This window comes from Streptopelia decaocto, assembly GCF_964273445.1.
Source record: "Streptopelia decaocto genome assembly, chromosome: 6".
Taxonomy (NCBI): domain Eukaryota; kingdom Metazoa; phylum Chordata; class Aves; order Columbiformes; family Columbidae; genus Streptopelia; species Streptopelia decaocto.
The window spans coordinates 611672-639153 of NC_138660.1; the positions used below are offsets into that span (position 1 = coordinate 611672).

Sequence of the window (27482 nt, forward strand, 5' to 3'; positions counted from 1 at the left end):
GCTGTGCAGAGCGGCGCCCGAGCGGGTGGCTGCTGAGCAAACCCCCTGCCCGTGTGCCTGTCACGGGCTGTGCCTTAGCCGTGCTCTGTTTGTCTTTGTGCCACGTCCACCGGCTGAAACAGCCGCTGAGCCGGGCCGGTTTCTGCCGGGAGGTGGGAGGGAGGTTGCTTAGGAGCCATGTGCTGACATCAGGCACGGATTTACTCTGCCCCGAGCAAAGTCCCTCTGGGCGCTGCTGTGGCCGAGACGCGCTCCAGTGTGTGCTGCCGAGGAGCGGTGGCCTGGTGCCCCCTGCCCCCCCGCGTGCTCCTGCTGAGCGAGACCCTGGACGGGCGGCGGGAGAGGGGCCGCGCGGATCGGCCACGGGCTGCGCTCGCGCCGTGCGCGGTGGACGCGGGTGCTGCGGCGTTGCAGCATCTCTGCCGCATTTTGCTTCACACAAACGTGCCAGTCAGACTTGAGCATTTACTATCGCCCTGACCGAGCTGCGCAGCTCATCGCTTACATCCGGAGTTGTGCAAAGCTGTAAGATCTTTAAAGTCTGTGTGATAAGGTACGCTGGAGGCTTGATTTTGTCCCATTGCTCGTTAGAAGGAAAGCTTAAGCACCCCCGCAGCCGGTCGAAGAGCCGCAGGATCCTCACCCTGAAGGCCAGCAGCAGGAGCTCATCTTCGCCCAGCCGGGCCGGGGGAGGCGGCCGGCGCCCGGCGCCAACCTGGGGAGCGGAGGTGACCGGTGTCAGCAGAACCAGCGCGGGATGGGGCTTTGGTCTCTGCCCAGCAGACAGACCTGCCCCGTGGCGGGAGCCCGTGGGGGAAGGGGCTCTGCGCAGCCTGCCCACGGGGACTGCGGCTCTCCTCCTGCCCACGGGGACTGCGGCTCTCCTGCTGCCCATGGGGACTGTGGCTCTCCTGCTGCCCACGGGGACTGCGGCTCTCCTCCTGCCCACGGGGACTGCGGCTCTCCTGCTGCCCATGGGGACTGTGGCTCTCCTGCTGCCCACGGGGACTGTGGCTCTCCTCCTGCCCACGGGGACTGCGGCTCTCCTGCTGCCCACGGGGACTGCGGCTCTCCTCCTGCCCACGGGGACTGCGGCTCTCCTCCCGCCGCAGGGCCGGGTGACCCTCGGGGCACAGCTGGGGACACCGGGGACCCGCCCGGGAGTGCTCCCGCACTCCGCAGCCCCTCACAGAGCGGCAGTGCTGCCGGGGGGATGAGCGCCTGTCTGCGTGGGACTGAGCGGGGTACACCCTGCCGCTGGCTGTTCTGGGGGTGACGTGGGGAGCTCCCACAGCGGGATGAGTGTGCGTCCCCACGACGGGAGCTCCCGGCCGCCCGCCGGCGTGGAGCTGCCTGTGTGCTTGAGAAATACCTGCACTCTGATTCCCACGTTGAATTTTGCTTGTTGGCCCATGGCAAGGAAGGACACGGTGATCTTGTCCTGGCCCAGGATCCGGACCCCCACGTGCCGGTTCAGGGAGAGGAAGGTGGGGCTCAGCGGGACCTGGGGTCCTGGGGACGTGTCGCTGTGTGGCCACGTCCACCGCCTCACCCTGCTGCCTGCTCGGTCCAGGTGCTGCCCGCCCTGCACGCTCGTGTTAACCCTGGAGCAGAGGGAACCAGAGCTCTGACCCGGCGGCTCCAGGACCCGTGTCCCTGGCTGCCCCGAGGGGTCGGGGTGCAGCCCGCCCAGACACAGCTGAGTGTTCTTGCTCTTGTGCTGGGCCCCCGGGGCAGGGCCCACGAGCTGCTCCGCTTGTCTCCTACGTTTTCAATGCTACTATTAAAAATACCCTTTTTGACCTCAGAAGTTGCAAATGCGCAGTGGAGAGCAGAGCCGCTCTGAGCAGCGTGACCGTACCACACGGATCCGTGCGGGTGGTAGCAGGTGCTTCTGCCGCTGGAGCTGAACACCGCTTGTATTTCACCGTTACTCGGCTTGTCTTCCTGTACTATGCAAATAAGCTGGGTTTTCTCTCGTACCACGATGATGGCCAGGTTTCCAGATGGATAGCTGTCCTCGGGTAAGGTGTTCAACCACTCGAATGGCTGCTCTGTTACTACAGACTAAATATTTCAATATAAAAGTTGCCGTGTTGTGGTGATGGCTGTGTTAAATGTGGAATGGGGGTGTTAAAGGTGAATGGGGGGAGTTAAAGGTGAATGGGGGTGTTAAAGGAGGAATGGGGGTGTTAAAGGTGAATGGGGGGAGTTAAAGTTTATCAAAGCTGCTGGCTGGTCTGAGACACTTCAGACCAAGAGCTCTGTGAGCAGTTCCACTGCTGCTTTTTTCCAGGCTGAAAGCCAGTATGAGCGCTGCACCAGGTTATTTGGTGATGAAGCAGGCAAATGAGCCCCAGGAAGGATACAACAGCTGCGCTGTTCCATCGGGAAGCACGGTGAGGAATTTCCCTCCATGTTTGTAGTATTTTTCCAACAGTTCGTTCTTCACCACCTAAGATTGGACAGGGGACAATGACAGGGATGAGAGCAGCCTGCACCGGCCGCACTGCGCGGCTGCTCCGGAGCGCGGGGACAGCACTGGTCGCTGTCCTGCGGCAGGGACATCCCACACAGGGACATCCCATGGCAGGGACATCCCACGCAGGGACATCCCACGCAGGGACATCCCATGGCAGGGGCACCCCTCACAGGGACATCCCATGGCAGGGGCACCCTGCACAGGGACACCCCGCACAGGGACACCCCGTGCAGGGACATGCGGACTTGCCTTCCCTCCCACGAGGCTGAAGTCGCAGCAGGTGACGCTGTCGGGCTGCAGCTCCTGCGCGGGCTCGGCGGCTCCGTCGCCGGGCAGCAGCGTCCAGCGCCGCGGCGCCGGCGGCTCCTGGGACAGCAGGTAGGAGATGGTGCCGACCGGGCCCGGACCTGCGGAGCAAAGGGCTCTGAGCTGGGATGGGGCTGCGACCCGGGAGGGGAACTCCTGCCCAAAATGCTCCGTCCTGGAGTCTGTGTCGGGTATTTCTGTGTAACAGGACAGTCCAAAGCTGTCAGCTATCTAAGGGAACGGGATTAGGAGAGAAGATGCAGTTTTTTCAGTTATGTCTATAAACACAATTGTGTCCACGCTCTGCAGGACTGAGGAGCTGAAGTCCCTGGTGCTGCAGGAGCCTCAGTGCCCTGCCAGCCCCTGAAAACACTCCTGTTGTGTGCATCTTATTCCTCCGTTCTTAGTCAACATGCCTTTGGTTTTATAGCTGGATCCAAGGGGCTGCTCAGTCGCCCACTGCCTGGCCAGGAATTAGTGGAGGATGCACCTGATGACGCAAAACACTGATCACCCACGTTCTGGCAGCTCTGCCTTCCAAGGCTTTGCCAGTTTGCTTTCTCTGGGGTTAATTTCCGTGCGTCCCAGCTGAAACGTTCAGCCATAAATACTGGAAGCCAGAGCAAGCAGATCCTCTCCATGCAATGGGAATGTGTTTGTTTCTTCATGTGAGGGATTATTTAATATAGCAGTATCTAACGGGACCGCACGCTTGACAATGAACTAACACGTTGCTGTTTCAATCCTCCTGTTCAATCAGGGAGCATTAGAGACAGGCAGTTCCATTGCATTAACTGTAAAAGGCAGACAGAGAAGCAGAGGAGGAAGGGCAGACTCACCGTCGGGCGGGCTCCGGGCGGCGCGCGCGGCCAGCTGCCCCGCCATCCGCCGCTCCTGCTGCCTGCAAAGCCACCGGCGCTGAGCCACCGCGGCGCGGGAGCCCGAGCGCCGCAGAGCGCGCCGGAGCACACGCCTTCTGAACCCGCTCCTCTCTCCACTCGCATAATCGCAACAGTTAAAGGCGACAGAATATCACCAAGATAACAACACCTCAGCAAAAACGAGTTGCTCCCGTGCAGAGATTTCAGTGAACAGGCTCTGCGGTTGCAACAGCATCAGCTCTGCCGGCAGCAGAGCTAAAGGGGGTAATGGATTTTGGATCAAGATTTTATGTAGAAGAGAAGGATTGCTGCCCACAGACCAAGGAAACAGCTGATCTCTGCTCTTATCTGGGTTCTGTGAACCGTCTGACAGTGGCTTTGGTTTGTGCTCTGTACGGAATATGAGGGACTCGCAGCATCGGACTGCGAAGGATCCCCAAGGAAACTAACGGTTTGCTTCCTGTGCTGGTTTATCGTCCTCAGGCCTGTGCCATGGGCTCAGATACTTGTTCTAGATGAGCTTTGGGCCTCCTGCTGACCAGCCCAGCAGCAGCCGAACTCGCAGAGTTCTCATGGCTCTGGAAACTGGAATCCAAATGCGTGTCACCGTTTATGGAGCAAAATAGAGAACGACAAATTCAAGCTTTGCTTCAGCACCTGAGGTGACAGCCAAAGCAAACACTGTCCCTCCCGCAGCCGCAGCGGTGGACTGGCTCTGCCTGTCCCGGCTGTGACTGTGAGCAGCAGCGCTGGCGCCTTGCTCAGCACACAGCTGGCCGCATCCTGCACAGCTGGCAAGGGAAGAGCTCAGAGGGTCCAGGCGAACGTCAACTTGTGTTGCCTAAAGCAAGTTTTTTTCTTCTTTCATTCCCTCTCGCTGCACTTTCCTGTTCCTAATGCTTCTTTTCCCTCCCAGCAGCCCGACCCCGCGGTCCCCGTGTCCTGTCACCTCTGGTACGCCCTGTCCTTCGACAGCCGCCTGTCGGCCTCGGTGCCGTGGTGCTCGTGGGGGGCGGCGGCAGCGGGAGCGGCGGCGTCGGGGGCGGCGGCGGTGGGGGCGGCGGCGGCGCTGGGGACGCCGGGGACGCTGGGGACGCTGCGGGCGCGCTCGCGGCTCCTCCGCTCCGCCACGATGAACTCGTAGAGGTCCCGGCTGCGCTCGCAGCAGAAGCTCTGGAAGGCAGGAGAGCGGTGCCGCGGCGCAGCCCCCCCGGCAAACCCGCCAGGCCCACCCCGCTCACCCATTCCTGATCCTGCGGCGGCGGGAAAACGTCTTCGAAGGGGGGGAACGGCCTCAGCGGGCTGCCGCAGAACTCGCACCGCGGGGCAGCGTCCTCCTCCGCCTGGGGACGGGAGACAGCGCGGGCAGGACGGGAACACGGCGTCTCTTGGGGAGACAGCGCGCTGCTCAAAATGCAATGTTAGAAAGCGTCGAAGAGCTTTTAAACCAGGGCTGGGGCTGTGATATCTTGGAAGGACTCAGCTCAAAACGTTAGGTTCGGGAAACCAAGAAGAAAAGTTGATGCATAGCAAATAATCACTAGAAACCTGAGAGAAACGGTATTTGGGAGAGGCATTGCTTCCAAGGGAAAGCTTTGGGGCATGCAGAATGCCATAGTTGAGTACACGGATGCGTTAACCCTTTCACATACGTTCCTTGGGGCTTTGCAGAGAAAAAGCCCCTGATCGTTGCACTGTTGATGATGGGGGAAATCTGCAGGGAATCCCGTGAGGAAGCAGCAGGTCTGTTGAAGCAGAGCTGGGCACATTTGGGCAGAGCAGCGGCGAGGGCTGAGGGGTCCGTGGCTGCTGCCCCGCGCCCGCCCCTCACTGACTGTGTGCTGAGCGCCTGCCTTCAGATCCCTGGCTGAGCAGACTGATTTGAGCTGGTTGGCTTCTCGCACTGTGGCTCCTGGAAACACCCTTGCTCCCACCTCACGCCCCGGACTAACTCTGACGACTTTATTCTGTGCAGGGTTCTGGGGAATTCTGCGTGCTGCTTGTGTTCTTTGACTGTATACCCAATATTTATAGAAATGTGGTATCTCTGTTCTAGCCAAAGGGCAAAATCTTGTAGGAAATTCTGCCCGTGGGAGGCAGCGGTGGGGAGAGGAGCTGCATGGCCTCTTACTGTTCAGGTGTGCACGACAAACGTCGTTTCAACAGCCTCACAGAAGGAAAAACCCCTTTGTGAAGGAACTCCTGCACCAGCTTGGCAAAGGGCAGTATTTCTATTTTTCCTACATGGGAATCGCAGGAATTATAATGGTTTTTGGGACCACATAGGCTGGAAGACCCAGCGCTGACTGACCTCAGTCCATAGGCTGCCCCGCAACGACTCGGGTCTGTAGGCCAGGAGGGTCGGGAGCCCGACGGACGGGAGCGTGCGCAGCGCCTTCTTGAACAGCTTCACAAACTCTTCTTTGAACTCCAAGTGGAAAACACCAAAAGCAACGTGGAGTCGTATCTTTATTCAGGAGTAAAGCTGTTAAGCATCAAATGCGTATGTGCAATGTGGGTGGGTCCTTACCTCCATCGCACACAGGACATCTAAGCTGCTGAACTCTTCTGACAGGGCTGCGAGGGACAGCAATAACGAGAATTACTGAACAGCAGTGCTGTGTTCTCGGACACATTTTCTCCTTGTTTTCCAGCACAGCAACCTTTCCTCACCGAGCCCATGGCCGCCCCAGACCCCCTCGCCAGACCCCTCGCGCTCAGGAGGCGGCGCTGGGTCCGCGCGGAGCCGTCCCAGCGCCCGTGGGACGGGAACTGGGCACGGCCGCTGGGTCGGGGCTTTACAAAACCCGCGCCCTGAAGTCACGGAGGCGGCTCATTGCTTGGGGACAGTGACTCGCAGCACTAATCTGATACTGCATTATCAAAGGCATTTCCAGCCTCTCATCCTATGAAGAAAGAGCTGTTGAGACGATGGGAGTTTTTTCTCATTGCCGAGTGCAGTCCATGCTGTGTGAGTGCAAGGGAGGGCTGTTTTGGCCTTTGGGGTGACAGGACGCAGAGGTTTGTTTAGAAGCGGCTGTGCAGAGAGGTTAACGGGGGTGGTGGGGGCTCCGGGGGCTGCAAAAGCCTCTCTGGGAAATTGCAAACCCATGTATGTGCTAGGAAAGGGGTGCAAGGCAGCCTGAGTGAAAGACAATACAAGTGAGCAAGCTCTTTCTCGACCAAAGCTGGTTCTTACGTGATGTTCCGCAGGCGTGTTCGCGAAGCCAGCTCGCTTCTGTCTGCATTGACACCGAAACTCCCGGCAGCTCCTGCATCGCTGTGGGTTCTGCGCTGCCCAGCGTGTCCATTTCCCTTCATTTAAGACACAAACCCACCCATTAGTCGTATGCAATGACCTCAGAGCAGCTGCCCTTGACAATTATACTAATAAAGGAGACTTTTGAAGTATATTAAATTAAAAATCCAAACACTTTAGGTACAGTAGGTGGGGCTTGACCGCAGTTGTGCTGCCGTGGCTGAAGGTCCCACTGCATCCTCCTGTCTGATGCTGGAAAAGGTGCCTTTGGGTCGGGCAGCCGCAGCCCTCACCCTGGGTCACCCCCCGCTTTCCCTCCCGTGATTTTGGGGAGCTGGGTCGGGACGTCTGATGCCCGGAGTGGAGCTGCTGCCGGATCTCCCTCATTCTGGGGGTCTCCCTCATCCTGGGGGTCTCCCTCATTCCGGGATGTCCCTCATTCCGGGTCTCCCTCATCCCGGGGATCTCCCCATCCCGGGGATCTCATCCCGTGTCTCCCCGCAGCCGCCGCTTCCGCCCCGTCCGGAGTCCCGGAGCCGGGGTCGCGGCAGCGCGGGGATTGGTGCGGGGGTAACGGCGCTGTCCCGCCCGGCCCGGCCCCTCCCGTCCCCGTCCCCGCGGGCGCCGGCAGCCGCACGGCCCCGCTCCGGCCCCGCTCCGGCCCCACCGCTCCGCCGCGTCCATGGCTCGGTCCGGCCCGGCCCGGCCGTGCCGCTGGCGCGCGTCGTCTCCGGGGCAACGCGGCGGGGGCGGGCGGGCGGGGCCGGGCGGACAGCGGCTGCTCGGGGCCGGCGGGAGGAGCGCAGGGCCGGGTCCGCCCGCCCCGCAGGCGCCGCGCACGGCCGGGCTGCGGGCACCGCGGCTCCTGGCGTGCCCGCCCCGTGTGCGGCAGGGCAGCGGCTGCGGGGGGAAGCCCGGGCCGGGCCGGGAGCGGAGGGTGCCCGGAGCCGCAGCGCCCGGTAACGGAGCCTCTGGAGCCGCCGAGCCCCGCTGGGTGTCCGTCCCCGCGGTCCGCGCTCCTGCCGGGCTGACCTGCGGCGGGAAGCGGGGGCTGTACTGAGGCGACGCTGGTGACAAACGCCGCTGACTCACCTGCTCCGCCGAGGGCTGCGCCTGGACCGCCTGCCGTGCGGAGCCCCGACACCCGTGACCCGTCCCCGTTACACGTCCCGGGGCCTCTCGTAGGACCCGGAGCAGGTGAATCCCTCCAGGGAACGTGCACCCACAGCTTGGAGAGCAAAAGAAGCAGTTTTCTGCAGGTACGGGGTGTGTGAACAAGCACAGGTTAAAGATTCACCTTAGAACAATGCGTATGTGCTACATTATCTGGACTTTGAGTAAGAATTTGCAGCTGTATTACAAGCACCTGAGTTCTACAACTAGTTGTACAACTGAGTTCTACAACAAGTGAGTCTGACTCCTTTTTAAAGGGGAAGGAGCGTGTTGCGGCGCAGGCAGTGGTGTCAGCGCAGCGCTGGATGTGCTGCTCGGCTGCTGCTGGGGGCTGGGGGTCATTTCCGTGGCCACATGGGGCAGATTGCGGTGTTGCACAGCCCTGGGGTGTCACCGCCCCACTCACCTGCTTCAGCCCCGGCGGAGCAGTGTCTGCGTTGCCGGCATGCCGCTGGCTGCGGCACGGTGCTGTGGCACGGGGGGTGTCTGTCTGTCCCAGCTGCACAGCTGGACGCCGGCACAGCCGCAGGCAGCCACCCAAGTTGTGCTGTACTTTGTGATAAACCCATCAGCCCCTACAAGTTCCTTGTGTTTAAAGTGGAAACTGTTTCTAGGGAGAACTCGTGGTCACTCGTACCCGCTGTGCAGCCAGCGCGGTGCGGGCAGGGCCGAGGGGCCGCTCTGCAGCGCGGTGCGCGGGCAGCGGTTTGTTCCGTGCCGCTCTGCCCCCAGGCAGCGCTTCCCCTCACGGTCAGCTCGCTTTGCTGCTGGTCGGGAGTTTGGTTGGGGCAACCGGGCTGGCCTCAATAACTTTTGTTCTCAATATTTTGAGGAGCTTCCATTCACTTCTGACGCGCTGCCCCTCCCCTGCAAGGTGCCGGTACCCGCAGCCTCTCGCGCCCGTCGATGTCGCCCTGGGATGTTGTACCAGCCGTGCTGGGAACAGAACCTGGAACACTTTGATCCAGCGCTGGAACGAACGTCACCTGTTCACTCACTGATCTGAAGAGGAAACACATCACTTGTGGCAGTACCAGCTGAGGTATTCCTTATCTTCAATTGTTTCAGTCAGAAAAGACACCAGGTGGTTTGCGTTTTGGTTGGTTGGTTTGGTTTTGTTTGGTTTTGTTTTGCTGTGAGATACAACAAAAGTTTGCTATTCCTTTGGAACTGAATGGTGTGGAAATGAAATAATAAGTGTTAACTTATCTAATGTGGTTTATAAGCGGCATTGGAGTAATTAATTACAGTAATCTTGCTCTGATCAAAGGCACACTTCAGAGTTTTGTTTTACACACTAAAGTTCTTATGTCCCAACTGTCAGAAAGAAAAATTATCTTCCACTAGAAATGTTGCTGAAATACAGGGAAAGTGACTGAAATCTTTAGGAGTGCTCGCTTCCCGAGCTCTGCGGAAAGCGCGGGCTCTACCGCCCGCCGGAGCCAGAGCGCGGCTCCGATCCTGCCTGAGCGTCGGCTGCTGCTGCCGAGTTCTGCCAGCACAGCCTACATGAGATCAAATGTAGCGTCTTTATGGGAACTGGATATGAAAGGATTAGAGTAGTTCCTTGGGAGGTATTTTTCCATGGTCATTTCCAGATTCTCAGGGCAGGACGAGCTTCCCTTCACTGCGCGGTCCTGTCACCGTGCTGCGTGCTGTCCTGGGCCCTGTGCCAGGCGCTGCGAGCGGGTTGCACAGCACGGCCCCAGCTCCACAGAGCTCCTCCCTGCAGGGCTGCGGCGCGGGCTGGCGTTTCTCTCCGTAGTGTATTTGCTCACACCAAGCTGCGTCTGTCACTGTACGTGTCGTTTTCCACTATTGTGAGGCTTCCCACCACTGAATAACTCAGCGGATTGTATCACCTCACAACTCATTGCCTCTTCCAAATGGCAAACAGCTTAACATTCAGCAAAGCTGTATGTGGAGCTGGTATCTCTCTGGAGTGATTCGGACAGAAGGTTCTGGTGGCAGTGGGGGAGCCGCAGGCAGGTTCAGCCTCAGTGACAAGACCGTGGTTTCGGTGTGTGCGAATCAGGCTGTCACTGCTGCCCGGGACTCGCATCCCCACGCGCTTCTCCTGCTTGTGCTGTGGGGTGGCAGCAGGGCTGGGGGACAGGGGGACAGCGGGGACCAGCACCCCCTCCGGCTGACCCCCGGGACCAGCCCGGCCGAGCGCGCACTCACCAGGAAACAGCAGCTGCTGCCACGCACATGCATGGTAGCACAGCACGCTATGCACTGTAGTTTTTGCAAAATATTTATTACAAAATAAAACTAAATATGGCAACAAAACTTAAATAGCAAATGACACGACATTGGCCATAAAGCTCTTGCTATATTATTAGTCTCTTACAATAGTCAAGTATGTCTCCAGGGGAAGCTGCGTACGGACAGCTGGAGGCTGTTTCTACGATGGGCTCTGGCTGTTGGGGACAGTCGGATGTGTGTTTGTGCGCCTCCTGCTCGCACCCGCACCCGCGGCCGGTGGTCGTGCCGTGTGCCGGGCCCACCGGCCCCCGAGCGCACAGGAGCCGGCGATGCCAGCGCCCCGGCCCCTCCTGCACTTCTTATTGTAAATACACAGCAAAGTGATTCAATGCCCATCCCTTTTTAATAAGGTAGCAGGAAATGGAGTATTAACGATGAAATACCTATTGTTTGCCTATGAGCCGCAACTCCTCTCGTGGGAGGCTGCTTGGCTTGCTTTCCTCTCCTGCCCACTAAACTGTTAGTAAAGCTCAGCAGAGCGAGCCAGGCTGTGTCCCTGCTGCAAAGGGCTTTTAGGTGCGGTCCAAACAGGAATGCAGTCCTTCAAGTCTCTTAAGCCACATGTCTAATGGAAGCACTCTTTAAATAAAATAGAATTAAATTAAAAAAGGTGACTGAGTGTGTGGAATCTTTCTAAGGCACCCGAGAATTTAAAAAGACCTTTTCCCACCCGTACTACTGACAGGGCACTCTCGTTCCTCTTCTCTCCAAAGTCAGAGATGTTGGCCAGTTAGGAACCTTAGCATGCATGACGACGTAATTGAATATCGTTAAAAAACAAAGAAACAGAACAAAAAGAAGACCCTTGGTGAGTGTAAAGCGCTACGTCCAGACAGCCTAGGCTTCGCAAGCTACGCAGACGCATCACGGACAGCACGTAGAAATAGTCACGTTAATGCCGAGGTTCCCGTTGTCGGCGAAGAGGTGCGCGATGGCCGTGTCGAAGACGAGGCAGTCGCTGTTGCGGATGGCCGCGTTCACGCCGTCGTGGATGGAGCGCGGCGTGGCCTCCCACGTCAGCCGGCGCCGGTTGCCGTTCAGCTCCAGCCTGTACACAAAGTTCTCCGCTTGCTTGCGGGTGCCAATGAGCAGCACGATGGCAAAAAACTGCTGGTGACCTTCGTACTTCTCCTGTTTCTCCAGCACCAGCATGAAGTGGTGACCGAAGCACGACTGCATCATCACCCAGTCCACCGCGCCCGGGAGGTTAATGTCTGTGGCCAGAAAGACGATGTCCTCTCCCTGCAGCGTGGTGATGCTCTTGTGGGCGTGCATCAGGTGGGACATCACGGCCTCCAGGGACCCCTGCCACTTACAGGAGGCGCCCGGGCAGGGGCAGGAGTAGGGCCGGTACTCGCAGATGTCTTCGTGCTCTGGCTTTTCTGTGTGGTGGAGCGTCAGCGAGCAGCCCGTCGTGGCGTACTGCAAAACACCAAAGAGAGCCGTCAGCAAAGCGCCCGCGCGAGCCCTCGCTGCTCCCCTGCCAGCTGGGAGCACTGGCGCTCAGAACGCCTGTTCTCATCGCACAGTTTACATTAGACACTGCGATTCAGCCCTGGATCCAGAGCCGAGCTTTATTTATCTGTGCTTCCACTTAAAAATGGATGATTCTTGTCTTTTGTGGCTGGTGATTTTCTAATGTGAGCACTTAGATAAAATGGACTGTAAGGCTCCGTCGTAGTTAGATCTGCTGTTGTAGTTAGATCTGATTGGTCCAGATCAGCTGAAGTGGTCCTGGTTTGGATTTTTCTTTTCTTTAAAAAGAACAAAGGATTCTTGTTTCAGCAAACAGCTACTAGAGTGAAGTATTTTTAATAGATGCACCTTATTACCATCTGTAGGAGAAGAGCATCCGCCTGAATATCGCCACCAAGAATAGATGGACAATGACCTGGAGAGCGGCCTGAGGAGAAGAATTGTGCTGCACAGGCCTCTCCAACCCCCGGGCTACCGGTGACAATGGCTGCTGTGTGGACTCCGCCGGCCGCCTCAGCCAAACGTGCCCCCGCCTCCTGGGGGGATCGTGTTACACGGGTCTGTCCGACCCGGGACACGAGCTGCTGTCCAGAACATGGATTTGCACCTGCTGCTCCAGCCAAACTTGCCCTCTACCTCCTCCCTGGTACTAAGGCCAATGAAGAAGAGCATGTGCAGAGGCTCGCCGAGGGTCTTGAGGTCACCCAGCGGACCAGAAAGAGACCCCCGAACGCGAGGCCACGCAGGCACGGACGGGCTCTGGCAGGCAAGGCGGAGATTCTTTGAGCCCACGCAGTTAAGCCTGGATTGCGAAACAAAGGTGGAGACTGGGCTCAACCCATGGGAGATACTGGCACCACTAACACCATCACGCGGGTTCCACCGTGCCCGCGTGGCTGCTCACGGACACTGTGACACCAGGTCCTTGAGGACGGATACAACCAAGGTATAAATTATTATTTCTGGGCTAATATGTGAGCAAGAAGTTTCAGCTCCAAGGGTTAAATGCCCAAGATGCAAATCACCCATGCCACAAACACGAGGAATGCTGGGACAGAAACTCGACCTCCTGCTTCCAGAGGAGCTTGTTTTATAAGCTGTAAGGAGTTAACGTGAGCCATCACTTACTGTGTCTGTCCCTGCTGCTTAATCCTCTGCTAATGCTCTATTGCAGGTGCTGCTGTGGAACAAGCACCTCCTGGCAAAGGAGCCGCTGTGCCGGGCAGTGACCCAGGTCCGCGTGCGCTTCCCCCCGGGGGCTTTCCCACCTTCACACCCCCGCCAACGCCTCCGTCACTCACAGTCTAACCTCACTCACAGAATTAGGAAGGATATACAGGCTGCTGGCTGGGCGAAACCAGCTGCCTGCGTGACAGCCACCAGTGGTGGCTACAGAAGTGAGAGCATAAGAACAAGAGAAGTGAACAGCGGTGGCTCTGCCCTCCGCTGCGAGAAGCACCTGCTTGTGTGCCCTCCCAGGCGCACGGCCGCGGGTTTCCTTTGCTGAGCAGCCCTACCAGCGCGGGAGACCGTGAACAGCAAAAGCTGACCTGCCGTCTTCATGGCAAACGTCACTGACCTTCGCCGTGCCCCCAGAAGCCGCTTCAGCTCCCCATGCACACGGGCTTTACGGGGCCTTGGAGCTACCTGGCCTGTGCACCTTGTGCACTTGTACCGTGGGTCGGGGAGCCAGGGCAGCGAACGGCGTTAACGGTGAAGGCCCGAAACTCCTGCCTGCCAGGACTGTTTTCTGCTTTTCCATTGCCCTTCTAATTATTACTAGTATTCCATGCTGGGAAGGATTATGTACTTGTTTTCATAGTCGCTTGTTCAGCACTGTGTTCTCTTTCCTCGGAGGAAAGGGTCAGATCAGAGCTCATCGCCACACACATCACTTAGCATGCTGTGTTTTTGCCACATACGTCACTTTGCATGTGCTGCTCTGAACTCACTTTGACAGGACAGCTTTCTGAGCGTCCCAAAGCATATGGAAAACATCGGTTAAACTTGAAGTGCTGAACAGAGGCAGGCTGGTGTAACCAAGCCTGTAAACAAAGGCAGGGACACAGGGCTACCGTAACTTGTGTGAGGCCACAAGGGAAATGAGGAGCAGAGCAGGGACCAGGCTGCCTGCTCCCGTACGTGTCCGCAGTCGCCAGGGACCCTCGGGCTCCTGCCTCCCCCAGCACTTTGGAACATCTGTCTGTGCTGTTAAGATCCCTCCAGCCCGTCATGGTTTCCCTGGACCGATGGGGCGCAGCAGCAGCGCTCTGAGGACACGGGGGGCTCTGCCTGCCTCCTACTGCCTGTCTAAAAAGATTAAAGCAAGCCATTATTTGGTATGATTTAAGACTTCTCAGTTTATGTACAGTCTCACTATGATTTCTGCTTCTTAACTTCCAGGTGTTGGTTGTGAGGTGCAGAGAGACCTTCATTGTTTTCTGCAAAGCACAGTGTGAGTACAGTACAACGCATTTACTGGTTTCGCTTTTCTTCCAAAGCACCAGAAGCCCCCGGGAACTCGGAGACGCGGCAGTGTCCCCAGTTAGAGATGGCCGTGTTAAACGATCCTGGACGACCCTTCATGTGAGGTCGCTGTCCTGGCTCCCAGCACCATCATTGATCCTGGACGACCCTTCATGCGAGGTCCCTGTCCTGGCTCCCAGCACCATCATTGATCCTGGACGACCCTTCATGCGAGGTCCCTGTCCTGGCTCCCAGCACCATCACTGATCCTGGACGACCCTTTATGCGAGGTCCCTGTCCTGGCTCCCAGCACCATCACCGCTCCCGGGACGGCAGGTGAGAAAGGGCTTTCAAGCCCCTGAAAAACCAAGCCCTGTGTACTTAGATTTTTTTTTTTTTTTAATGTATGTAATAACTAGAAAAGTAATTTCCTGTATTACAAGTAAAACTTACTGTGAGGCTGAATTAATCACAGCACTGAGAACGCACCGGTGTACCTATGCAGAAGTTTAAGACAGAGCAGGGGGATGGCGATGGGGGTGGCCCGGTATTCCCCCCCACGGCCACCTCCCGGAGAAGCCCCTTACCTTGCAGGGGAAGAGCACGGCCGAGGCCACCTTCTCCATGGCCAGGTTGCGGATGCTGGGGGTGAGGGAGCCCCGGCAGGTCGGGCACAGGCTCAGCTTCTGCCGGCATTGGTTGCAGACCAGGTGCCCGGCCTGGCACTGCAGGATGGGCGGCAGCACATAGTCGAAGCACACGGGGCACTCGAACAGCGAGGTCAGTTCGTGGTGCTGCTGCGGCGGCGGCGGCGGCGGCGGAGGAGGCGGGGATGCCCCGCCGGGGCCCGGCAGGACGGCGGCGGGCACGGCGGGGGAGGCGGCGTGCGGCTGCTTGCCGCAGGGCTTGCTAGCGCCGGGGCCGGCGGAGGACGGGCGGCTCATCGCGCCGCGCCGCCGCCAGCACCATCGGGACGGACGGGCGGACGGGGAGGCGGCACCGGCCCGGCGGCGGCTGCGCGCGGCCTCCGCCCCGCTCCCGGCATGCTCCGGGGGGCGGCGCCGCGGCGGGGGCGCGGAGCGGGGCGGGCCGGGCGGGGCGGGGGCGCGGGGCGGGTGCCCGGCGGGCCGAGCGCTGCGGCGGCACCGGCAGCCAGCGCCGGGGCGGCAGTTCGGCAGCCGGCGCTCTCGGCGGGGATCGATGCAGCCCCGGCGCTGCCGGCAGCGGTTGGTTCGGCCCGCGTCGTTCTGTCCCCAGATCCCTCTAGCGACAGGGACGCGCCGGCGGAGCGCGGGGTTGTCCTGCCGGGGTGTCCCGTGCCCCGCCCCGTTCGCGGGGCTCCGTGTCGCCTCCGCGGGCAGTGACAGCGGTGACCGGCGGGGCTGAAACCGGTGTTTGAACTGAGACACCCCAGGCCAGGCTGGACGGGGCTCTGAGCAGCCTGGTCTGGGTGAATACGTCCCTGCTCATAGCCGGGGTGCCACTGGGGGAGCTGGGAAGGTCCCTTCAGCTCAGACCGTCCCGTGATTCAGTGATTTCAGGGAATGACAGCAGCCTCGCATCTCTGTGGGACGCGTGAGGTCTTGCAAGGTTCATTTGTCTTCTGCAGAGTTTTCCGGAGCAGAAGTGAAAATCCGCAGCTGCTGATGCTGTCACGGGGGCAGAGCTTTCTGGGGTGCGGGAGCTGGGGGGTTTCAGACAAGTTTGACAGATGGCCAGATTGTGTCATTGTTGCTTTTTATTTTTCAAGCATCCAGAAGCGTGATGTTACCTTGCAGAAAAGAGCAAGGGCTTAGTTCTCATCGAGGGAATTTAACAGTTTAAATTTAGCCCCGCGCTGCAAGAAGGTTGTGAAAAGGCGTGAGGACGTGGGGGCAGAAGGAGGAACGCCCATGGGTGGGTGATCCTGCGGCCGGGCCAGCGTGGTTTCTCTTCTTTTTTCTGTCTTTAGCAGTCAGACCGGCATTTCCTGAACCCGGATCTGTGAGCAGGATGGGGAGCAGTGGGTGTGGGTGAGCAGGGGTGTCAGATGGAGCTCTGGGGACGATGGTGTGGCTGCAGGGACTGGGGACCCCGTTCCTGACCCCCGTTCCCCCACCTGTGCTGGTGGCCACAGTGGCTGGTGTGGTCCTGGCAGGTGAAGGGTGGCACGGACCGGGCGACCCTGGGGCCCCTCTCTGCGCTGCCACCTCGCCGTGGAAAACAGCGCTAGAAGGCCAGTTTTTGCCCCCTTTTATCTCCATAGGAACCCCTTCAGCTATTACATGGCACACGTAACCTTGCAAAGTACCGCGTCGCGCCTGGTGACCAAGCTTTGTTAGCATTTCCTGCACAGTTTCATGCATTCGTTATTAATTCATTATTTGCATAAGCGTGTGCTGGTATTTCCCAGTTCAAGCGAGTGCTGCCTTGCCATGTCTCGTTGCAAGGCCCCTACCTTAGCGTGGGCTCTTCTCCCCCGCCTTGTCCCGGCTCCGAGGTGCGGGCAGCCCCAGCTGCTCTGGTGGGCAGCGCGGCCCCCCCGGTCTGGCAGCAGGTTCTGGGGGGACACAGGGTGCCCCCTGCACCCGCCAGCACCCTCTGGCTCTGCCGGCACCGGGGCTGCCGTCCCGCCAATGCCCCCTGGTTTTGGGTGCTCGCAGCGCAGCCCCCCCTCCTGTGTGTGCCTGGGCAGCGGGGACACGCCTGTCACGGTGTCACCGGGGCCGCAGGCACCCAGGGACTGCAGTGCTCCAGCTGGCTCTCAGCTCTGGATTGAGCAGAAGCTGAAGAAGGGGGACAACGACCAGTGCAGCCCCCATGTCCACTTGCTGACCTGCAGGCTCCTTGTCCCAGCTGGGTTGAATCTTAGGCTGCTTGCGACCACTTCTTTTTTTGTTGTTGTTGCTTAATTCAAGTCATTTAAAGCAGAGTTACAGATTGGTTGCAGAAAGGTTTATTGTTTTCAGTACAGTTGTCGTTAGCAACACACATTTTGGTATGACTAACAGGTCTTTTTTGGGTGGTGTCTATAAAAAAGGAAGTGGAAAGCGGTTAATGTGAGTGAGCAGCGATGTGCCTGCCCGTGCTTGATTTTCCTCTGTATATTTCCTCCATGCAGTAATTACTAAGGTGACCCTTGCCATCAAACTAGTTGAACCTTGTCAAACCATGTTTAACTGTTTAATTCTATCTAATTAATTAAACTCCGTCAAATTATTATTTTACCTCGATAAAGCATATTGCTGCTTCTCTCTTTAGAGTGAGGTGCACGCCACTCCTCTGCAGCAGTTGCACACACGGGATTAAATAAATGAGGCGCACGCAGTATTGTCAGCTCTTAATATTGATTTCACTTCCAGTGCACTCTTAAGAGACACCTGGATTTCTTTAGCATCTCCCCTGGCATGGGAGGAAAGCAAATTGCTGCCCCCTTTTCTGCCGGCTGTCCTGGGACAGCAGAACCCGCGTCCTGCCAGCTGGGAAGCTGTGCAGCGAGGCGGCGGCTGGCCTCCCCGGCGCCGGCTCCCCGTGCGAGCAGCGCGAGCAGCGCCTCCGAGCAGCACGGCCCTCGGCGCACCAGACGCTGCTTTGCTGATGAAACTGGAGTGAATGGGAGATGCAGGGACTGCTCAGAAGAAGGGGTCTGTCTTCTTGGACCCCTCAGAAGAAGACGTCAGTCCCATTGGACCCCTCAGATGAAGAGGTCAGTCTCTTTGGACCCCTCAGAAGAAGGGGTCTGTCCCATTGGATCCTCAGAAGAAGGGGTCTGTCCCGTTGGATCCTCAGAAGAAGGGGTCTGTCCCATTGGATCCTCAGAAGAAGGGGTCTGTCCCGTTGGATCCTCAGAAGGGGTCTGTCCCGTTGGATCCTCAGAAGAAGGGGTCAGTCCCATTGCAGGTGATGGTCGCCCCTGCCCACTTGCTCCTGACGTCCATCTCCAGGGACGGGCGCCTCTTCCCCGGGTCTTCGCTTCGGTCCTCTTCCCAGGGGTGTGAGTGAGTGTCTGAAGAGGAAACAGTTAAAAAAAGGTCTAAAAACCCCAGCCCTTGTAAAAACACTTTGAGGTGCGAAGCAGAAGGGGCTGGATGGCGTGTGTGCTGCGGAGCCGGGGCTGCCCCGCGGGGGGACCTCGGGTGCTGTGACCCGGCTCTGGCTCCTCGCAGGGCGTGCTTGCGTGCTGTTTCTGAGCAGATGCGCGCATCCTTATTTGCAGTCACGCTGTGAATCATGACCGAGAGTCTCCAGTCACCCTTCTTTCCTGCAGATGCAGACTTTAGTGTGGTGGTTTCAAGTGTTGTACTGTAAATGTCACAGTGCAAGGAGAGCGAGGAAAAGGCGCTGGGTGCTCAGAAAGTGAAGGCAAATGGTGCCCAGTGGCACAGAAAACCGAGAACCTCGCATCCTGAGCACGCAGCCTGGTTCACAACCCCTTGGAAGCTGCAAGGAGCAGTTCACTCCTCCTGCTGTGAACCGGAGGTGGCACACGAGGGCCATGGTGGCACCTGCTGCTGGGCAGGAACACGCAAACTTAAGTGTAAGGTAGCTGCTGAAAACGGGCTGTTAACCCCTCCTGCACGCCGGCAGCGCTGCGTTAGAAATAGGTTTATTCAGAGTATTGAATGAATCATGAAACGATTCTGGTTGCTGTTGTACTTTGTGCCTCCAGGAACGCTGTCTCCTGGGGTTGTCCCGTGGCAGGGGCGGCTGTGTGGGCGCTTTGCCACACTCAGCAGGGCATTCCTGTGGGACTGAGGGGGCTTCGCAGCAACAGAAGGTGAAACATGGTGTTAAACAATATGTCTGTAGTGAGTACTCAACACAGGAGTGACAGTTGCATCTGGTATCCTGAAAACCTGCCACTTCTCCAATAGAAACTCTTTGCCCTCGTGTGAGAACAGGGGACGTAGCGGTGAAGCCCCGTGTGGCGCTGTGCTCGGATGGGGCGCTGAGCTGCGCCCGCTGGCGGTCAGTGCTGCGTGCCCCGCGGCTGGGGCGGCTCGGAGCCCCGCTCGCCCCCACACAGCATCACGGCCTCGCTGCACCCTGCACAGCGTCTGCCGTGCCGGGGAGCCAGGGCAGCTGCTGCTGCTGTAGAAAATACCCTATAGAAAATACCCTACAGCTATTCCCAGCAATGGGCCGCCTGCTTGAGAGCATCGCCCCTCCTAACATGGCCACGGTCCTGTCAAAGCCGTGTTTGTGTGTTTTCACGCTGTTGTTTGGAGTAGGCTCCTCTGTGAAAGGTCACTATTACATACAGTGTGGGTGTGTATGCGTTAAATGCGGACTGTCGCCCTGTGTAACTTGGCACGCCCAGCTGCGCCTGTATGCCGGCCATACGTGGCCGGTGTGTGCCAGCCACCCCGTGTGCCCGGTGCGCGGGTCCGTACCGACGGTCAGCCGTGCCGTGGTGCTCTGCGCCCGCCGCCCGCTGCACAGGAGCAGGGGGAAGCGTCTCTCCACGCGCCAGTCGCGGAGCAGCCGCACGTCGGTGCTGAACAGGACGCCGTGCCTGCCGGCCGTGCCGCACAGCCAGACGGGCAGCCGCGGCGTGCGCAGCCCGCGGCACACCTGGGGGACAGAGCGGGGTCACGGCGGCCCCTGTCCCCAGAGCCTGCTGTCCGCTCTGGGGACGTGGGGTACAGCCGCGGGGCTGTGCCAGCTCACCTGTGGCTCCGTGGGTGCCTGGTCCCTGCGCAGGTATCCCACCGGGCTGCACCGGCACGCCGCGGCCCCGCCATCGCCACCACCGACACCGCCGCGCCATGGCTCGTGGCCAACGTCCAGCTCACACGGGATCGCTCGGCCCCTGAGGACGAGGCTGAGCAGGGCCTGTGGGGACACAGCCGTGGGGACACAGCCATGGGGACACGGCCGTGGGGACGTGGCCATGGGGACACAGCCATGGGGACACAGCCGTGGGGACACAGCCGTGGGGACACGGCCGTGGGAACGCCATGCAGCACAGAGCCAAGGCCCTGTGCAAAATGGCAGCTGGTGTCCTGTGCCCAGTTCTGTTGTGCCCATGGTCAGCTAGGAAAGCCCGACTACCCGTGGCTTTATAATTATAATAATAATTATTATTATTATCGTCATCATCTTCATAATCCATTTTTTAAATAGACAGTCATTATTAACATTTGCAAAGTATTTTTCCATAGCCTTGTGCTTTCTTTTTCATTGGATTAACAAGTGAGAATTTTTTCCTAAATAAAGTGTGGGAATAATAAAAAAAGATGAGGAATTATGCCAATCTTACCTCTGTACAGGTGATGTTTCCAGAACTGGATTTCAACAGAGGAGTTGCTGTGCAGCCTAAATCTTCCTGGAGCCTGGAGCAAGCACAAGGAGTTACAATAGCATGAGAGGCGGTCACTGTAATTCAACGTCCGATCGACAGGAAACAGGGAGAAATTGCATGGACTCCCGGGTTCGCTGGGCTGCCCCGACCCCTCGGTGCTGCCCCAACCCCTGGGTGCTGCCCCGACCCCTGGGTGCTGCCCTGACCCCTGGGTGCTGCCCCGACCCCTCAGTGCTGCCCCGACCCCTGGGTGCTGCCCCGACCCCTGGGTGCTGCCCTGACCCCTGGGTGCTGCCCTGACCCCTCGGTGCTGCCCCGACCCCTGGGTGCTGCCCCGACCCCTGGGTGCTGCCCTGACCCCTGGGTGCTGCCCTGACCCCTCGGTGCTGCCCCGACCCCTCGGTGCTGCCCTGACCCCTGGGTGCTGCCCCGACCCCTGGGTGCTGCCCCGACCCCTGGGTGCTGCTCCGACCCCTGGGTGCTGCCCCGACCCCTGGGTGCTGCCCTGACCCCTGGGTGCTGCCCCGACCCCTGGGTGCTGCTCCGACCCCTCGGTGCTGCCCCGACCCCTGGGTGCTGCCCTGACCCCTGGGTGCTGCCCCGACCCCTCGGTGCTGCCCTGACCCCTGGGTGCTGCCCCGACCCCTGGGTGCTGCCCTGACCCCTGGGTGCTGCCCTGACCCCTCGGTGCTGCCCCGACCCCTCGGTGCTGCCCTGACCCCTGGGTGCTGCCCCGACCCCTGGGTGCTGCCCTGACCCCTGGGTGCTGCCCCGACCCCTCGGTGCTGCCCCGACCCCTGGGTGCTGCTCCGACCCCTGGGTGCTGCCCTGACCCCTCGGTGCTGCCCCGACCCCTCGGTGCTGCCCCGACCCCTGGGTGCTGCCCCGACCCCTGGGTGCTGCCCTGACCCCTGGGTGCTGCCCTGACCCCTCGGTGCTGCCCTGACCCCTGGGTGCTGCCCCGACCCCTGGGTGCTGCTCCGACCCCTGGGTGCTGCCCTGACCCCTGGGTGCTGCCCCGACCCCTGGGTGCTGCCCTGACCCCTGGGTGCTGCCCTGACCCCTGGGTGCTGCCCTGACCCCTGGGTGCTGCCTGGCAGAGCAGCGCTGGCCCCACCAGCACTGGGTGCTCAGCTGGCGCTCTTGCCTTCAGGGCTGTCCCATTAAGGTGCAAATTCAGGGTCAGATCAACCCCGGGACACGCTGGGGTTCCTGTGGGTGCAGTTCCTGCGAGCGGCCTCGGCAGCGCCCGGTGCGCCCGGACACAGCTGGTGGAGGCAACACGGCGGTTTTTTGCTACATAGCTATCGTAGTGTCACGTTGGTATGAATCACGTTTCATATCGGTATAAATCTGCCTTTCCAAAGCATCTTTTCCCAAATCTAATCACATGGGGTTTAGAAAGACCAGTGATCCCTCCCAGCACGGTCACCGTGGCAGAATTCTTCTGTGTTTAAATAAACTGTGACAGTGACTGTGGTGTTACTGGGGAACTCCTGGTTCTATGCAGCGCGTTGTTGTATTTTTGGTGTGTGACACCCGTACCCATCAAACACAGCGTGCGGGTTGCACTCACCCCTGGGACAGCAGCTTCCCCGCCTTGCACTGAAAGTGGACATTCAGTAAAACAGGGAAAAGAGCGGAAGATGTAACTAAACTACAGAAACAAATGAAATGTACCTTTCCAGTGTCCTAGAGAAGAGCAAGCTGTATAAATACAGGATCACTCCATGACTTCCTTCACCCCTGAACTGGAAAAAGAAATAGGTAATCACTGGGAAGGAGCTATGGCACATATATGATTAATTAAAACAATTCCTCTGCTTAAATGCAACCTCTGGTGAGCATGTGGAGCCAAATGAACAATGTGTTATTCCGGGAAGATTTTGTAACGAATTCTGTTGGACAGAATCGGGTAAAAAAAAGAAAGAAGAAACTTCCAGTTATTGACTAAACTGTTTTTATACACTTTTTCCCAGATTTCTGCTGAAGGTGCGAGGACCAGTATTTTATATTTGAGAATGTGCAGGGTGCTGCCCCGTTCACCCGGCGTTTGTGGACTGCGGTGCTGACACTGGTGGAAAAGTCCCGGGGAATTTAGTGGGAGTGGGAGAGGCTGGAAACGACCCACGAACTGACTGTAGTGAACGTCTGAACGTCTGCTGAACGTGAAACCATCCATCTCCATCAGCTTCGCTTTCGAATGGGAAATAAGATGTAAGCAAGCAACAAAATAAATCAGAATAAAGCAAATATCCCTCACTTACACAGTTTATATGGTCAAAGATGAACTCCTGAGCTGCTGCTTTCTCACCAAACTCGAAGAGCTGGACCTGTTGGGCATAAGCGCAGGGAAGGATGTTGTAAAGGAGACGTTAATTATACCAGAAAGCCGAGGTTTTTAATCCAGAGCTTCCTTTAGACAAATGAAGGACTAACGCGGGAGAGGAGTTGGCTGCCCCTCCTGAGCTGGGGAGCTCAGCCCGCACAGGAGCTGGAGCAGCCGCGGCCGGTGCGTCCCGGTCGCGGGAGGGCAGCTCGGCGGGACCGGCGGCACCGGGCTGGGAGGAGCCGCTGCCGGGGGCGCGAGTGTCTCAGGCGGCACCGGGACGTGGGGTGACACACCACGGTTAATGGTGCCCCCCAAACTAGCGAACAGCTTTATGAGATTTTACCTTTCTTGTCTTTAAGAATTTCAGGCCAAACGTATCTTTAGAGAAGCTGCTGTTTGCAGAAGGTGTTTTCACACTCACCCTTTCGGTGAAGCTGTCAGCTCTGCGGTCCCTGCTCGGCGCAGCGTGGACGGTGGTGGGGATGAGGCAGATGATGGCCGTCCTTCCTCCTCCCGCTGCCCACAGCGTGTCCGCCAGGGCCGCGGCCAGCGCCGTCCCCTGCTCCCGGCGGCTTATCCTGCACAGCCTGGCCAGGGAGGGGGGTCCGTGGCAGAGCCCCCCTAGGGCTGCTGAGCGCCCCCCTGCAGCTGAGCCCGGTTCCAGCAGGGCTGGTGGGAGCCCAGGGTGCTGCCCGCCGCAGCACCCGGTGACGGGGAACGGGCAGCCCTGACGAGTGGGAGCACAGGAGCCGAGGGGTTCGTGCAGCAGACGGCTGCGCATCCAGCTGTGCCCGTCTGCCTGGAGATTTCCCCTCTTCACGCGGTGCTGTCACTGCTGCTGTGACGTGCTCCCCACGCGCCGGGAGCGACCTCTCTGCCGTGGGGCTCCCGCCCCGGCGGGGCTGCCCCGGCTGTCCCGGCACCGAGGGCTGAGCCCGGTGCACAGCTGTGCCGCACCGGTGCTGCCCGAGCGCTGCCCCGGCTGCGGCCGCGGTGCCGGGGGTGGGACAAGGAACCCAGTGCCACTGCTACAAAACCAAGTGTTTTGGTGGGAAAAGGCCTTGCGTGGGAGTCAGACACGGCTTTTCTCCTGGGTGAAAATCCCCGTCTGTAGCTGCAAACCTGAACTGGAGTCTGGTTTGGCTAAACCCAGAGGCTGGTACTAGTCTGACTTAGTCCGAATAATGCAAGGAAAGAGGGAAGAGGCTCAGCTTCCTACCTTTCCAGGTGAGTATACTCCGTGTTTCTTAGGAAGAGCAGGTATTTAATGATGTGTGCTTGTACAGCCATCAAAACGGCTCTTGTTCCCCCCTAGAAACAGGGGTACAGGTGTGAGGTGCAGACAAGGGGTGCAGGTGTGCAGAATGTGGGGTGCAGCGGTGCAGAGTGTGGGGTGCAGGGGTGCAGGTGTGGGGTGCAGGCAGGGGCTGCAGGGGTGCAGCCCGTGGGTCGCAGGCGCGCAGAGCACTCGCTGCTGTGAGTGGCTGAGTTGCTGGGGAGACGGTGCCAGTCACCGCACCAACACATTTACCTCTTCTGCCTCCAAAGCGTAGGCCAGGTCGGAGTACGGCTCGCGGAACCTGAAGCATGCTTGTGTCCATTCGCAGCTGAAGCGGTGGGACACGTCTCCAAACAGCAGCTGCCGCAGCCCCTTGGAGGAGGAGAGAGACGGGCTGGGGTCAGCTCGCGGCACATCCCGTGTCGTGGATCTGTAAACCCAGCGGGGCCCCGGGATGCAGGTTCAGTGCGTGTGATCAAAGCACCACGTGGCTCCCAGCTAAACCAGATCTGCTTGCCATCTCTGGCTGTATCGCTGGGTTTCATCAACCAGCACTTTCAGCACCGGCAGAGCTCCGGGGCAGGCGGGTGCCGCTCACCGGGACGGGACGTTTCTCAGACGCGTGCTCGGTACCGCGGCCCAGCCTACGGCCCCATCTCGGGCATGAAGCCCTTGAGCTTCTCACTGAGGTTGTGCCCAGGTGGCTGGGGACTGGTCTGGTGTGGGAGGGCATGGGCAGTGATGCTGGCGCTGGGGACCCTTTTGCCATCACCCCCAGAGCCCCCGAGCTGCTGGTGACGGCTCCTGTCACCAGTGCCCCCCAAACTAGGTACTGGGGTCAGAGCAGAAATATCTCACTGATCTGAAATTCTGCCTCTGTTCTGAGGCTGTTCGCTGGGAAAGCAGCAAAGAACAGGGAAACGTTACACTTTGGTATTTGAGCTATTCTCTAATGAGAATTATAGCATCTTGGTTTTAAGGTTACGTTGCAACTATGTTCTTTAAAAGCCTCATCAATAACTCATGACAACTCTATACCTCTGGTCCAGCCGACAGGCTGCAGCCCAGCAGTGTGCCGTAGCGCCCGGTAAGGTTTCCCAGGTTCTTTCTTTTAGTGAGATCAGATTACGGCTCGTGTACCCATGGCACTGCTTATGTGTACCCATGGCACCGCTCATGTTCACTCGTGGCACCGCTCATGTGTACCCATGGCACTGCTCATGCGTACCTGTGGCACCGCTCATGCGTACCCGTGGCACCGCTCATGCGTACCCACGGCACTGCTCATGCGTACCCACAGCACTGCTCATGTGTATCCATGGCACCGCTCGTGTACCCATGGCACCACTCATGTGTACCCGTGGCACCGCTCGTGTACCCACGGCACTGCTCATGTGTACCCATGGCACCGCTCATGTGTACCCATGGCACCGCTCGTGTACCCACGGCACTGCTCATGTGTACCCATGGCACCGCTCATGTGTACCCATGGCACCGCTCGTGTACCCATGGCACTGCTCACCGTGTCCATGGCCGAGGAGATGGGGCGGCCGCCCGTGGCCGCAGGGAGCAGGAGGGCACGGGGGCTGGCGGGGGGGCCATGCAGGGGGTCCTGGGCTCCAGGGGCTCCAGGGGCTCCGGGGGCTCCAGGGGCTCCAGGGGCTCCCCGGCCAGCGCTGCCCTGGGCAGGGAGAGGAGCAGACGGTCAGTGGCCAACGCTGATGCCTTGCAGGTTTCCCAAATACTTCAGAAGTCTTGATTTGTTGTGTGTTGATTTTTTGTTTGTTTGATTATTATTTTTTTTACCCTGTGTTCTAAAATTGAGAATGAAACCATTACTTTTAGACAGAAAGGTTAATTCATGTTGGACTGCTCCACCACTTTTAGATCAGGAAGACATTCCTCTAAAATATCTGAAGAAAATGCGTGTTTCTTAATGGAGGAGCATAAGAAATAAATCCCCATGGAACTGTTTGCTGTGCTGCACATGCAGGTGTGATGTCCTCAATGTGCTAACCTGGTGAACAGTCACAAAAACGCTGGACAAACACAAAACGGTACCTTTCAGAGAAACAGTTACCTGATGGGTTGTGTTACTGATTTCCAAACTGAAAGAGGAAAACAAAATGCAGATTAAAAACCCCACAAACGACAAAGGCGTCGCTGATATGTGAAGAAACAGAACACCAGCCAGAAAAGAACCCCAAAGGAAAGGAAAAGCTGTAGTTATTTGCATTACTGGGTACACAAAGACCATTTTCCATGGTCACAGAAGTATTGTAATAAAGCGTAACTTTAAAAAATTATATTAAAAACTACCTGGAACTAAAAGCATGATAATGAAGCAGAATAAAAATCTTACCCATGGAAACTAAAAATTTCTCTCCATTTGTTTAGGTCTGAAATTCTGCTGGTGATCTCCTCCAGCTCCGTCCGCGGCGCGGCCGGCGCGGCCCCCCGGTCCCCCATGGGCTCCCGGGCGACGCTGGGGCTGCGGGGCCGGGGCTGCGGCAGCGGCGGCTCTCGAGGTGCCCGCGTCCCATCTGCCCGATGGCAGCTCCCGCCGTCACACCGGGATTAATCTTTCATTAGCGCTGGTCACAGCCGTGTGGCTGCGCGGGGCAGCAGCGTGCCGGGTAACGTAAGTCCCGGGCAGGGCTCCGCGGGGCCGGGAGCAGCGTTCAGCCCCGGGCAGGGCTCCGCGGGGCCGGGAGCAGCGTTCAGCCCCGGGCAGGGCTCCGCGGGGCCGGGAGCAGCGTTCAGCCCCGGGCAGGGCTCCGCGGGGCTGGCCGGGCTCGGCGCCGCAGCGGGACATCGGCGGGGGCAGCTCCTCCGCGCGGGGCGACGGCGGGCGGGCCGGAGCCCGGGCTGTGAGCGCTGAGCGGGATGTGGCAGCCCAAGGGAAAGAAAATGCAGACTGAGCAGATGTCTGTGAAGCCGATTCAGCGGGGAGATGAGCTGGAAAAGGCAGAACCCGCACAGTGCTGTCCCTGTGACAGCTGCCACGGGCTGTGTCGGGGACACGGGTCGGGCACCGTGCAGCCGATCTGGCGAACTCACCGGCCTTGTGCTGCTGGCGCCACAGACACCTGACAGGTTTCCTCCTTCTCTGTCGGTCTGTGGGGACTGGGGTATCTGCCTGAGTTTTGGTGGAAAACGTGAGGCTGGCTGATGTGCCGGAGCCGAGCCCGGCTCCGCTCGCTCCCCGGGGCTGCTCGGGCTCTGGCGGGGGCAGCTGGACGCCCCAGCTCCAATGGCTTCGCATTCTCCACAGGGT

The 27482-nt window shown here is 59.0% G+C and overlaps 3 protein-coding genes and 1 long non-coding RNA gene across 4 annotated transcripts; 1 reads left to right on the forward strand and 3 right to left on the reverse strand.

Moving 5' to 3' along the window:
- Positions 1–419: 419 nt before the first annotated feature.
- On the reverse strand, positions 420–7612 carry ERICH6 (glutamate rich 6; the record flags this gene model as incomplete). The annotated part of the gene is made up of 13 exons (XM_082055275.1): positions 420–715; positions 1373–1604; positions 1862–2014; positions 2370–2455; positions 2732–2889; positions 3628–3689; positions 4619–4692; positions 4747–4842; positions 4911–5012; positions 5981–6097; positions 6200–6246; positions 6869–6984; positions 7596–7612. 13 exons carry the CDS (start codon positions 7610–7612, stop codon positions 452–454), a joined length of 1524 nt encoding a protein of 507 aa, XP_081911401.1. The 3' UTR covers positions 420–451.
- Positions 7613–7766: 154 nt separating this feature from the next.
- Positions 7767–14830, forward strand: LOC309441046. The gene is made up of 4 exons (XR_014184307.1): positions 7767–8187; positions 8976–9143; positions 14347–14436; positions 14602–14830. It is a non-coding gene; the product is annotated as an uncharacterized lncRNA (long non-coding RNA).
- On the reverse strand, positions 10344–15348 carry SIAH2 (siah E3 ubiquitin protein ligase 2). Its single transcript, XM_082055432.1, has 2 exons — positions 14899–15348; positions 10344–11791 (listed from the first exon to the last, which is right to left on the reverse strand). The coding sequence occupies exons 1-2, from the start codon at positions 15253–15255 to the stop codon at positions 11234–11236; spliced, it is 915 nt and encodes a 304-aa protein (XP_081911558.1). The 5' UTR covers positions 15256–15348; the 3' UTR covers positions 10344–11233.
- A 2814-nt stretch (positions 15349–18162) lies between these two features.
- Positions 18163–26674, reverse strand: MINDY4B (MINDY family member 4B; the record flags this gene model as incomplete). Its single annotated transcript, XM_082055276.1, has 11 exons — positions 18163–18296; positions 19684–19864; positions 19961–20125; positions 20553–20625; positions 22275–22345; positions 22862–22927; positions 23348–23513; positions 24146–24237; positions 24458–24635; positions 25728–25886; positions 26568–26674. 11 exons carry the CDS (start codon positions 26672–26674, stop codon positions 18163–18165), a joined length of 1392 nt encoding a protein of 463 aa, XP_081911402.1.
- Positions 26675–27482: the final 808 nt, after the last annotated feature.

Coding starts and splice junctions, on each gene's coding strand:
- SIAH2 (XM_082055432.1), bottom strand. CDS start 15,255: ATGAGCCGCCCGTCCTCCGCCGGCCCCGGCGCTAGCAAGCCCTGCGGC. Junction 11,792..14,898: donor CCGTGCTCTTCCCCTGCAAG/GTAAGGGGCTTC, acceptor GGTGTTTTGCAG/TACGCCACGACGGGCTGCTC.